The 11,499-nt window shown below is 37.4% G+C and overlaps 1 protein-coding gene across 1 annotated transcript; it reads right to left on the bottom strand.

The window, feature by feature from the left end:
- Positions 1-8,662: 8,662 nt before the first annotated feature.
- On the bottom strand, positions 8,663-11,288 carry LOC131436988 (GPI mannosyltransferase 4). Its single transcript, XM_058606007.1, has 3 exons — positions 11,051-11,288; positions 10,052-10,991; positions 8,663-9,850 (listed from the first exon to the last, which is right to left on the bottom strand). The coding sequence occupies exons 1-3, from the start codon at positions 11,193-11,195 to the stop codon at positions 8,905-8,907; spliced, it is 2,031 nt and encodes a 676-aa protein (XP_058461990.1). The 5' UTR covers positions 11,196-11,288; the 3' UTR covers positions 8,663-8,904.
- Between the last annotated feature and the right edge of the window lie 211 nt (positions 11,289-11,499).

Below are 11,499 nucleotides of genomic sequence, written 5' to 3'. Positions count from 1 at the left end.
CCAGATAATTTCTCATTTTATTTGTGTACATGCATGTTTTTAAATAGTGCTAAAAAGATCTCTTGCATGTTCGCTGGCGTCATTTGACATTAGACTGCGAAGAGTGGCATTTTGAACGCAAACACTTAAATTTTGTTGCTGAAGCCGAGTGTTCGGGTATCGTCTCGGCAAAATGTATAATTACAGAGAATCTCGGCAATTTGTTAACTGTCAATTATTGCCAAATTGGTCAGCAACAATTTTGCTGTTAGTTCGGCAAATGCGATCAGGATTGAATCATGAGTTGCCGAGTAATCGAACGTAGAAATGATTTTGCTTTGTTATTGTATGGATAAAATATCTCAAAAACTAAGGTTGGGGAAAGGGAATGTTTTATTGTGGCTAATTTTATTTCAGAATACAAAAAAGAAAACTAAACCTCAAAAGAAAACATAACGTCTAAAAACATTTGTTTTTAGTCGCTTATATTTTCACGAGATATCGAACTCTTTTTCCTTCATCCAATTTATATACTTTCAAGCCCCACGAGAAATGGCGACGTGGTGTTTTGCAAAGTCGACAGGTAACATTAGATGACAAGTGTCTCGCCGAATTTAAGAATATGCTAACACACTGTTCGAAATTTCGGCAAACGGATTTGCTGATTTTGGTAGTGGCGTTTTATGACAAATTTGCAGGTTGTGCACTGATTATGTGGTATGATTTCGTTGTAAGTAAAAACTGAAGATTGAGGAATGGATTCGCTCATGTTTTTCAACACAATGAACTCACGATATACTTTTGGTTTAAAATATTTCATTAAACTTATTTTGTATCGCCAATGTATTAAAAAAGTGCACGTCAAGCGAATCTGTCAATAACTTCATCAATAAAACCGCTTCGACGTTGCAACTGAGACAGCAATTTGTATTCTACTGCCATAAGCATAAACTACTGAAGCCTCTCCTGAAGGTGTGCATACAAGTTCTCACAGAGCTAAACGTGACTGAGAGAACAACAAATGTCAGAGCTGAGCAGCGACAAGAGATCCTTGAGATAACACCGATTGATGGCACAGCGACTTAGCTATATTACCAGTTAATTTTCGTTTATAGTCCAATGGACTTTCTTTTCACTGGACTATAAGTGAAAACCTCGAAATGTGAAAACGTCGCTGTTACTTGATAGATCCGAATCGTAACGGTTTCTCTGTCTGCGAAGAATTCGACTGTAATGATAAAGTGAAATTTTCAATCGGATACGGCTGTCGCATGGTTTTCAGAGATTTGTCGGAGATTTCTATTTGCACTAAGACAAGACCTGACAACTTTGTTGAAATCTTATGTCAGAATGTTCCAGTTTATGATTGGCTGATTTTGATGACTGTCCAGGCAATAAGAATCGCTTGTAATTTTATTTTAAATATTATTACTTTATAATTAAAGTATCCTCCTACGGCCAGAATTTTTTTTACATTTTTTTGCTTACACTTAAATCTAGAAACCCAGAATTAATTTATTTTCATTGCAAGAGTTATAATTGAATGGATTGAAAAAGCACAGTCTGGAATAAAAAACAAATCGTAGTATGCAGCTATTTTGTACGATAAATATCTCATGTGATGTTGAATAAAACAAAAGGTTTAGTCAACGACTTTCAATGCGAAGTTTACTTATTTATTATGGAGTGCATGGGTGGAGTTATCGGCCATTAGATTTCGGTTATCTGCCTTACAACGGAGTTCATTAATGTATATAGTCGTAGTGTTGAATTTTCTAGACTTTAATAAATGCATATGAACATCAACATCAATAAATCTGGCATCATTGTAATTGATATGTAAAAAAGGCACACATCTTCAAATAACTAGGAGAACGTGCCACTTGAGCCAATTAGTTTTGCTTTCTGAACTGACACGTAACTCTGCAGTTACTCTGTAGTAAAAAATCAGCTCAAATAGTTTTCAGCACTGCTGTTATACCAACACAAAAAGAGATTTCTACGGAATGTGTGAAAGTGTACAAGTCGATCGTGTCATTGAGACTGAAGGTTTAGGGTTGGTCTGCAGCGGATCCATTCGCGAGTGTTTTTATTTTATTCATTCAGTGGTCGTGTTTCATCTCGCGTTGCTGACAGCAGAGCGAGCAGGAGAAAAGAGATACTGGTGAGATTGTTCCTTGGAGATATTTTATATTTTTCTTACTTATTATATTTCTCCTGAGTATCGAAAATCAGGTTGTGTTGTGATCATATTGTTTACCAAAACATATCCGGATCTCTTTCCCTCCCTACTAACAAATCTCCTATCCCGTGATGCTCGTGGAGATACAGTGGTACCCGCGGTCTCTAGAAACAACGAGTATCGGACTAACATTTCTTCCTTTTCCTCAGTAGCACAGCCTTTGGTCGTAGCCAGCGTCGTTATTGATCATTTAATAAAAAGTTAGGAGTGAGTGGGTATGTACAGTGAAAATGATTTGCTTCTCCCAAGCTTCATTTTCTTGGTTCATTGTACATTTCCACTCATTCGGCCAATCACGAAGTGCAACTACGGGCGATCTACTTCAGCTCAGCTCAGCACTGCTGTTATACTAACACAAAAATTCGAAGTGAATGCATCAATTTGTAACTTACCCTCATCGACGAACGACCATTGCAAGGGTTATTAAACGATATATACCCTTGGAGCCAACGCATCGAACACAGATAGTAAATCTCACTCTAACTAATACTTTTAGCATACAGGGTTCGCCATCTAACTTTTTTTTTGAACTAGCGGTTATTTCGGTAACCTTACTGTCACTCCTGATTTGACAGAAACTTAGTTTTATCTTTTCGCTGAACGAAAATTGTTGTGTATACGCTTGAGGAACTCGTGAAAATAGTGCAGTTTTACTTTGAAAATCATGGTAATGTTGCGGAATGTGTGTCAAAAAATCATCTTCTTGGATAAGGCACATTTTCATCTCGGCGGGTATATTAATATGCAAAATTTTCGAATCTGGGGGACGGAAAACCCGCACGTTATCATGGAGAAGCCAATGCATCCTCAGAGAGTGACGGTTTGGTTCGGATTCTGGTCTGGCGGCATCATTGGGCCATTTTTCTTCGAAAATGAGGCAAGAGTCGGATGTTCCGTTTGTGTTTTATTGCATGTTTAAAAAAAAAGTTACATGACGGACCCTGTATGAGATGAATGGGGGTACCGTTACTCTATATAATATGAATGAGGTAGAAACAGGTGGGGAAAACATAGCTCCTTTATATTAGTGAAATCAACTTTACTTCAGCAGACCAAGTTCAACTAAAAGCCACGTGCTTGCTTTCGTTGCATCTTCCAAACTAGTTGTCATTGCATCCAAGCATGTTTATTTTACATGTATGTCGTCATATCGAATTGTTCACAAAGTTTTGGTTACCAATGCATTGAGTTCAAGGTACTTGAGATACTACTTTGGTATTTAATCCAGTCAACATTTTTTTTGTCAAATCATATGGAACATTAACTGAATTAGCAATGCCTTTGTTACTGCTAATTGAGATGATGATTGGTAAATGATCACTACCGTGTAAATCAGGAAATACTTTCCAGGTGCAATCTAGTCGAATTGAAATCGAGCAAAGAGATAAATCTAATGCACTTGGACGTGCAGGAGGTCTTGGGATCCATGTCATGCTACCCATATTTAATACCGTCATGCTAGAAATTGTCGCAAATATTATATATTAAGGATGATCTGTTATTGTAAACGGAACCCCACGTAATTCCGTGCGAATTGAAATCTCCCAGAATCAATCGTGGAGCAGGGAGGGCTTCGACCATTTCATTAAGCTGTTACTGTCCAACTTGTGCTCTTGGAGGAATATACACCGAAGAAACGCAAATTTCCTTCAATGTTTATTTGACAAGCAACCACTTCTATGCTAGAAGTTGAAGGAATATTTAATCTATAAAACGAATAGCTTTTCTTAATTCCTAAAAGCACTCCACCATACGGAGAGTTTCTATCGAGACGTATAATGTTAAAGTCATTAAAATTTAAGGCTATGTTTGGTGTAAGCCATGTTTCGCATAAAGCAAATACATCACATTTTTGACTATGCAACAAAATTTTAAATGAATCAAGTTTTGGCATGATGCTTCGACAATTCCACTGCAGGACAGTGATTGAATAATTTGCGACGGATGATAAATTATCCATCAAATGATACAAAACCTGAGAGAGCTGGCCATTGAGCTGATAACTGTTTCAAAAAAGTTCTAGCTATGGAAGGAATGCCGTTATGATGGTTTTTAGAGGTTCAGGAATATTGAATGCTGCGAAAATTCATTCTACAATTTCCGAAAACTTCAGCAATCCTGATGGTGGCTGTGAGACGGAGCCCACTGGATTCCTGGATTGGTTTGTGAATTTGACAAACCAGGAGGCACAGTTTTTGGTTTTAGATTTGACTTTTTAGATTTAACACGGGGATCTTTTTTTGAAGGTGTAAATTTAGTTGTCTTTTTTGGTATTTTGTGGTTTGGTAATCTCCTCTTAACAGACTCTTGAGGAGGTATCTTCACTATTTCCGTCAGAGTCAGATTCCTCTGGTTCCGGAAGATTTGAAAAACCATGGCCCAGTGGTACCCTCTGGATAATGTTTAGCTCTTGGAGTTTTTAAGATCTTACTAGTATCCGGAATCGGATTCGGGTGATCTTCCATGACTACCTAAAATTAGGTCGTTATCTACTCAAACTTTTACTTCATCGTAAAAAATAGGTAGCGTGCTTTGTTATGGCATAAAACTTTGGGTAAACTTACATTTACCTAAATTTTGAGGTCATCATTCGTTACCTTAAATTGAGGAGATGCACTTTAGTTGACTTTGGGTAGGTTTTGACACAAAATTAGATAGCGGCTGGGAGGAGTGCGGCATTTTTTTTGAGGAGAAAGATCCGGTCCTTTTTAGTGTTGTTTAGGTTATTTTACTTTCCAACGCATCAAATCGAACAGAAGCGGTGAAGAAATACCTGATGGTGGATTGTTTTGTCTCAGGGTGCTGATTCTTCAAGGTGATGTAGTAAAATGTGAATTTTGCTTTTAGTTACACCACTCCACTTAAAACTCTCATAAGTCTTACTCCAAAATTTTCGAAATCAAAAAACATAAACGTTTCAACAATATTCTGTGAAATTTTCAAGCCTATCCGAACAAAACTGTGGAAGTTACGGGACCTTATCTTTGCTTACCTCACACTGCGAAGAGGCGGCGCACAGGCCCAACAGTTCTACTTCCATTGACCTGAAAATTTAACAAAACAATCTTGAAATGTTTTATTTTGACAAAATACAGAGAAAAAATTTTTTCGAAAGTGTTAGACCCTACGCGCCCCCTAGAAAAGTAAATTATTTCCTTCGATTTTAAACATAAAACGCGTTTTCCTCGAAAGCAGGTTTTGAAGGTTTGTGTCCATCATCATTAGAAAACTACTAAATCATTTTTTTAAAATTTGAACACACTTTCTACATGTAAAATAGCAGATCCTAACGTTTTTCTTTTCTTTTTTTGTTACTTTGGGGTGGTTTTACAGCTACAAAACGGCGGTTTTTTTTTGTGAATATTCGTAATTTTGACATCAAAAATGTATGAAAGTTACAAAAAACAAACAAAAACGTTGGGGTTTACAAAAATACCTACTATGACCTTCTGATTTGTTGACTTCTGATTAGTCTGCACTGAGATACAGTCGACATCGCAACTCATGATTTCTAAGAAGCGTCCTCAAAAATATTCCTTCACCGACTTATATCTCAATATTTTTCCAGAAAAAATGACGAAATGTTGTTCAAATGATACTTTGTATTATGCAAAACTTTAGAACTTAGTTTTTTGAACGATAACTCTAAAAAACATCTTAAAAATAGTGTTTTTTTCTCACCCGTTCCTCCGTGTCTTTGATGAGAAAATGTTTTCAACATTTTTTTAACAGTTAATGCAATGTAAAAAAAACCTGTTTTAATCCACACAGTGGTGTAATGATGCCTTTCTCATATCAAACATAATATTATATATAATACTGTTGTATTCCTTAAAATAATTTCCTTCGATTCTTGAAAGAATAACCGAAATCGGTTTGTTTGACCGTCTACTGATAAAAACTATCAATTGGAGAAGATTTGAGGTCGATTTAGAAATTTTTTTAATGGTTTTTCGTCCTTTTCAGTGGTGGTATAAAATGTTTAACACACTTTACCCTATATTTCCGGAAGTTTCCTATATTCCGGAAGTCGAATTCGGATGAAATTCAAGAATTTCGTATGGAAGCACAGGACCTTTCATTTGAACCTAAGTGTGTGAAAATCGGTCACGCCATCTATAAGAAAAGCTAGAAAAAATATTTTCATTTTTATGCATATTTTACCCCATAACTCCGGAACCGGCAGTCAGATCAAAATGAAATTCAGGAATTTAGTATGGGACCACAAAACCTTTCATATGAAATTAAGTTTGTGAAAATCGGTTCAGCAATCTCCGAGAAAAATTAGTGCAAAAAACGTTACATACACAAATACGCGCCCGCGCGCGCGTGCACACACACAGAGACATTTTCACCTCTATTCTGTATTTCGATCGAATCGGATTACTTCGATCGAATGTCAAAATTTACATACTGTAATTCGATCGAGTAATGATTTTGTATGGAAAACTCGAACTCGATCGACAAAATCCGATTCGAACGAAATTCAGAATCGGGGTGTTTGCGTACGCAACGAACTGAGTCGAATGGAATATGACACTCGGCCCTCCGGGCCTCGGTTCAAAAGTCGGTTTTCACTGTGATTGCATAACCTTTCTATATGAGAACGGCAAAAAACAAGTTCTGAATCAAATTACAGAACCAAATTTTCGATATTATAATACGATTATCACAAAACGTGAGCAATGACATTTATTCAAACATTTTTATGAAATTCACATCACAGACTATTTTATGAATATCTTAAGTAAATGTTTTGAAAAATTTCCACTTTATATCATAAGACAAACTTATGGAACCAGGGGTGGTCGCTCAAGTATATCATAAGACAAACTTATGGAATACATTCATAATCCTTATGTATGGAAGTTATAATTGGTTCTTATGACTTGCGAAAATCATATTGTCTGAGTACATCTAGCTACACTGAAAACAATTTGCACGCTAGCATCATGTGCAAAGCATTTGAACTATCACTACTAATAGAACACATGAAATTCATGAAAACATACATTTAACTCATAAAATGAGTGTAAAACATGTTGATATTTATTGGAAATCATGTTACATTTATCTGAAATGCACACTAAAATGATGAAACATACTGTTACGTCTAGATTCTATATGAACTTCACATGAATGTCACATTGTTTTTCATAAAGATTTCAATTGAAACACACTTGACCGAATCAAGTGTTTTGCACATACATTTGTGCTGTACTCATTTCCACTAGAAAATGAAGTGGTTAACACATGTAGTTCGATTCAACAGTAAAGCACATCACATCGAAAAGAAAAACACATCAAAGCTAAGTTTAAGATGATCTCATCTGGCATCTTAGTGAATTAGCACATGAAATCCTAAAACAAATCGCTTTGGTTATGTGCTATTTACATGGATCGATCGTACAAATTTTTATCAGTGTATTAAAGACCGTTCCAGAAAGTTTGGACACGCATAGTTAATATTAATATTAGACTAGTACTATAGATTAGTATTTTCATCATTTGCTATTGTAGGCAAAGTGGCTCATAGTCTTCAAGATTCAGCACAGACTTCTTGGTGACAAGTTTGGATACTGTTTTCCAAACTGTATTAGGTTAATCCAAACGATGGTTAGCAGGACTATTTTTTTGCCCGTTTTCGGTTCTCCCTTAAAGATGTTAGCACGGCTTTCTCACTTATTATTTCCATTGTTGCTATCCGGGTTCTGGTTGTTCTGTTTAAAGTTCACGCATTTTGAATCACACTGATGAAAACAAATAAACTGCAACGCACGTGGTAAGAGGAGTGTAGACAACATTAGATTCTCAATTATGGCGAAATGGCAGCGGTTTTCGACTGCTTTCATACTTTATGGGACAGTCTATATCAATCTATCTTTCGTTGGTCATTAATTAATAGTTAAGCTAAGTTAATGACGACTTTACGTTATAACGAAAAAATGTACTACTGCCGGGAATGATGTTTGTAAGTCCGACAGCTTCTTCTAGACCCGACACACTGCCAAGGCGAGGCTCGTGGAAGACACAAACATGGTAGGATTGAGCATAATGAAATAATTTTTTTCCGTTGAAATATCATTGCGCAATTTAACGGGTGAGAAATTAATTAGGAGGCTTTTCCTCATGCATAAATTTCCTACGCTCGTATTTTGGAGAGATAAACACATAATATAAGAAGTGATTGACTGAAAAAAATGAATTCAAAATATGTCTTCTTTTCAGCCTCACGTTCAACAAGCTACAAACGGATGGCTCAAATCGGAATCTGCTAACGCTTGGAGACCATTCTCTCCATCGTCCGGACATGTATGATTTTTATTAAAACGACAACAGACGAAACCTGGACGATTCGATTGAACAAAGATTGACATTGGGAGGATATACAAATGAATCATGGGCGAGTGCTTCACAAATATTTGACGAAAATCGTAGGGCGATTGTTCTACATTGGTTTTATTAGAACGTTTTAATTGTAATGACAAAATAAACACTTAAATATAGTGCAATCATATCGGTAAGGAATGCTGCTTTGAACAGTCGCATCATTGAGATCAGCACGAACGAAGGTTGGTTTTGTAAAGCTAAGCAACATTGCAAATCGACTAGCTTGTTCTGATATCACTGGTGACCATCCAGGAGGAGGTCACATTGGTAAGCTTTGCGGTGACCATTCCGTGTTATTTTATTCTTTTCCGAACGTCGACCCGGTACAGAACAAGACCGAGCTGGTGCACCAGTGAGGAAAATTCTTTCAAGATACGTGTCACGGAATATGGATTTCGCTCGTCGTCCAAGGCGTATATCGGACAGGTATCCTGCGTCTCGTCTGGGTCTGTATTAATTCCACACAGATGTTGACCCAGCAGTTTGGGTGGTGCTTCCAACGATAGATGTGGATAAAACACGGCTATCTGCGTATGCTTTATAAGAGCAGTTGTGCGGTTGTGGAACACATCGTTCAGTTCCTCGGCCAAACTAGACGGGATGGCAAGATACAGGAAGTATTTTTGATTTTCACTGATAGATTTCATTTCATTTATATCTAAAATAAGCTTAAGCTTGTGGTAGAGATACGGTAATTCCATGCTGCCATATTCGTAAAGAAAAAACTGTTTTCCTCTGCGATACTTCTGACCGTTCTCCGGGTTTACTAACAGAGTCTGTGTGCTCGGTATATCGAGAAAACACTGCGGCATACTGTAAATGTGACTAGTGACTAGATGGATATGAGTTGTTGAGGATCGAATATCCATTTGTCGGCTTAGGTGAGCAGCAAGCTGATATACACCGCCCTGGTGTATGAAACCGTAAAACAAAGTTAGGGCCAGATTAGTCAAATACCAGACTTGTAACAAATAGCGTGAACTTGCTCTGGAACACAGAACGTAGTCGTAAAGTAAGTCCTTCAGCCATGAACGTTTTTTAAAAGGGTAAGAACTGCAGAAACCAGTCTGGAGTTTCTGAGCATGTAGAAGGATAAGTGGCAGTGTTATTGGAAGCAGAAACCGTGGTTCTTGGTGATTAATGGTAGAAAGCATAAGAATTGGGAAAAAGATGGTCGATAGAATTAGTCCCACAAATGACTGTGCTCTGGGCAAGTTGGCCAGTTCGTTTGAGGCAAATCTAAAAATAGAAGAGAAGATTGTTTTGTAGTTATGATAGATTTAGAAAATTATTTCATATATGTGGACTATGCAGTCTACATACATAGTTAAAACTGACATTCTACGTCATTGAAAATGATTGGCTCCAAGCATACTTTGCTAGATTGAAGAACTAATTATATATGTAGGATTCTGAGCGTCGAAACGATAAGCAACTCACCTGTATATCATCTTTGCAAAGGACAGAACTGCAATCACCCCGAGGATGCCGAACAGGATGGGAATGTTGACAAGCAGATGCAGGTAGTACGGATGAACCCCGTGCTGGTTGGTGTTTTCCGGATTGATATTGTATCGTATAAAATTTAAAGGTGTCACAACAAAATTATTTATACCGACATCCAAATGCTCCAGCTCAGCTGGTGTTAGATATCCGTAGTACAGAGAATCCACCACGATGAAAAATATCAATGTCGGAATGGCCGACAAGACTAAGGCTATCATCCTTATATTGAAATCGGTGAAGGAAACCATTGTCGTGCCCATCCCTCGCAGCAACCAGTGAAATACTAGTGGCGTACCGAAGAGAAAGAACGTAGGTCGATTGAAAACTCCTGCAACGCAGAGTGTCGCCACGAGGAAGCATTTATTGAGTGAATGCGATGGAAGAGACATCCTCAGTTTGAATAACTTGACCTTTTCAATGTTATTTCTCGCTTTTAGATATTGTTCCTCCAAAAATTCGCGCTGATAAATTACCGTATTGGAATGTATCATGCAATCACTTACAATGTACAGCAGTACTGAACAAATGGCCATTTCGATCGAGTTAGTGAATGTCCTGGTGGAGTAAACCAATACCACGTAGGAGCTGGCCAGTGTTAGAAGGCGGAACTGATTTTGCAATCCATAAGCAGCGCATATTTTTCGAAGACTCCAATCATTAACAAACGAAAGTAAAACCATCAAAAGTCGTGGGAATACAAGCGTAACGTAGCTTCCTCTAAGATTCACATCGAAGTAATATCTGCTGTACATCGAAACAAATCGAAGCGCACTGAACGGAAGTTTCATTCCAAAATACGGTATCGTTATTGATCGAATCGGAAAGGTTCTGTTAAATTCCCATGTGCGAGTGACTTCCAGACCGTATTCGTCTCCTGAAAAATAAATTAGCGGGCAAAGATCCTGTTACAGAAAACCAAAAATAAAAACATACCTGCCATAACTTCTAAAGATTGGAAAAATTCATCCGGATGAATGTAGCCAACCTGCGGTACAAACACTAGCACTACTCGCAGAAAACACAGGATGTAGTACGAAACCAGCGATGAATCTTTCGGTTTGATTGATTTTGAATGCATTATATACAATATTACTATCAAACATTTGAAAAAAAAAACTCTGATCACCGACCGGTAATATCGATTGAGAAAAATTTTGCTTTGTTTATATTTATAAAGATGCAGCTAGAATCAGAGATGCCAGGTACAAATTTAAAATATCTTCAAGCAGGGTTGAAAAAGGTAAACTCGAAAAACAGTCCCGGTGAATTTTGTCGATCCGCATCGGACCGATTGAGCACCATATCGGCCCGATCGTAGCACTTCAATCGGCCCGTCATCTGAGAATTCTGCACCATTTGCATCAACCGTGTTAACCTGAAAA

This window comes from Malaya genurostris, chromosome 3, assembly GCF_030247185.1.
Source record: "Malaya genurostris strain Urasoe2022 chromosome 3, Malgen_1.1, whole genome shotgun sequence".
NCBI lineage: Eukaryota > Metazoa > Arthropoda > Insecta > Diptera > Culicidae > Malaya > Malaya genurostris.
This window is presented reverse-complemented; position numbering and strand designations above follow the sequence as displayed.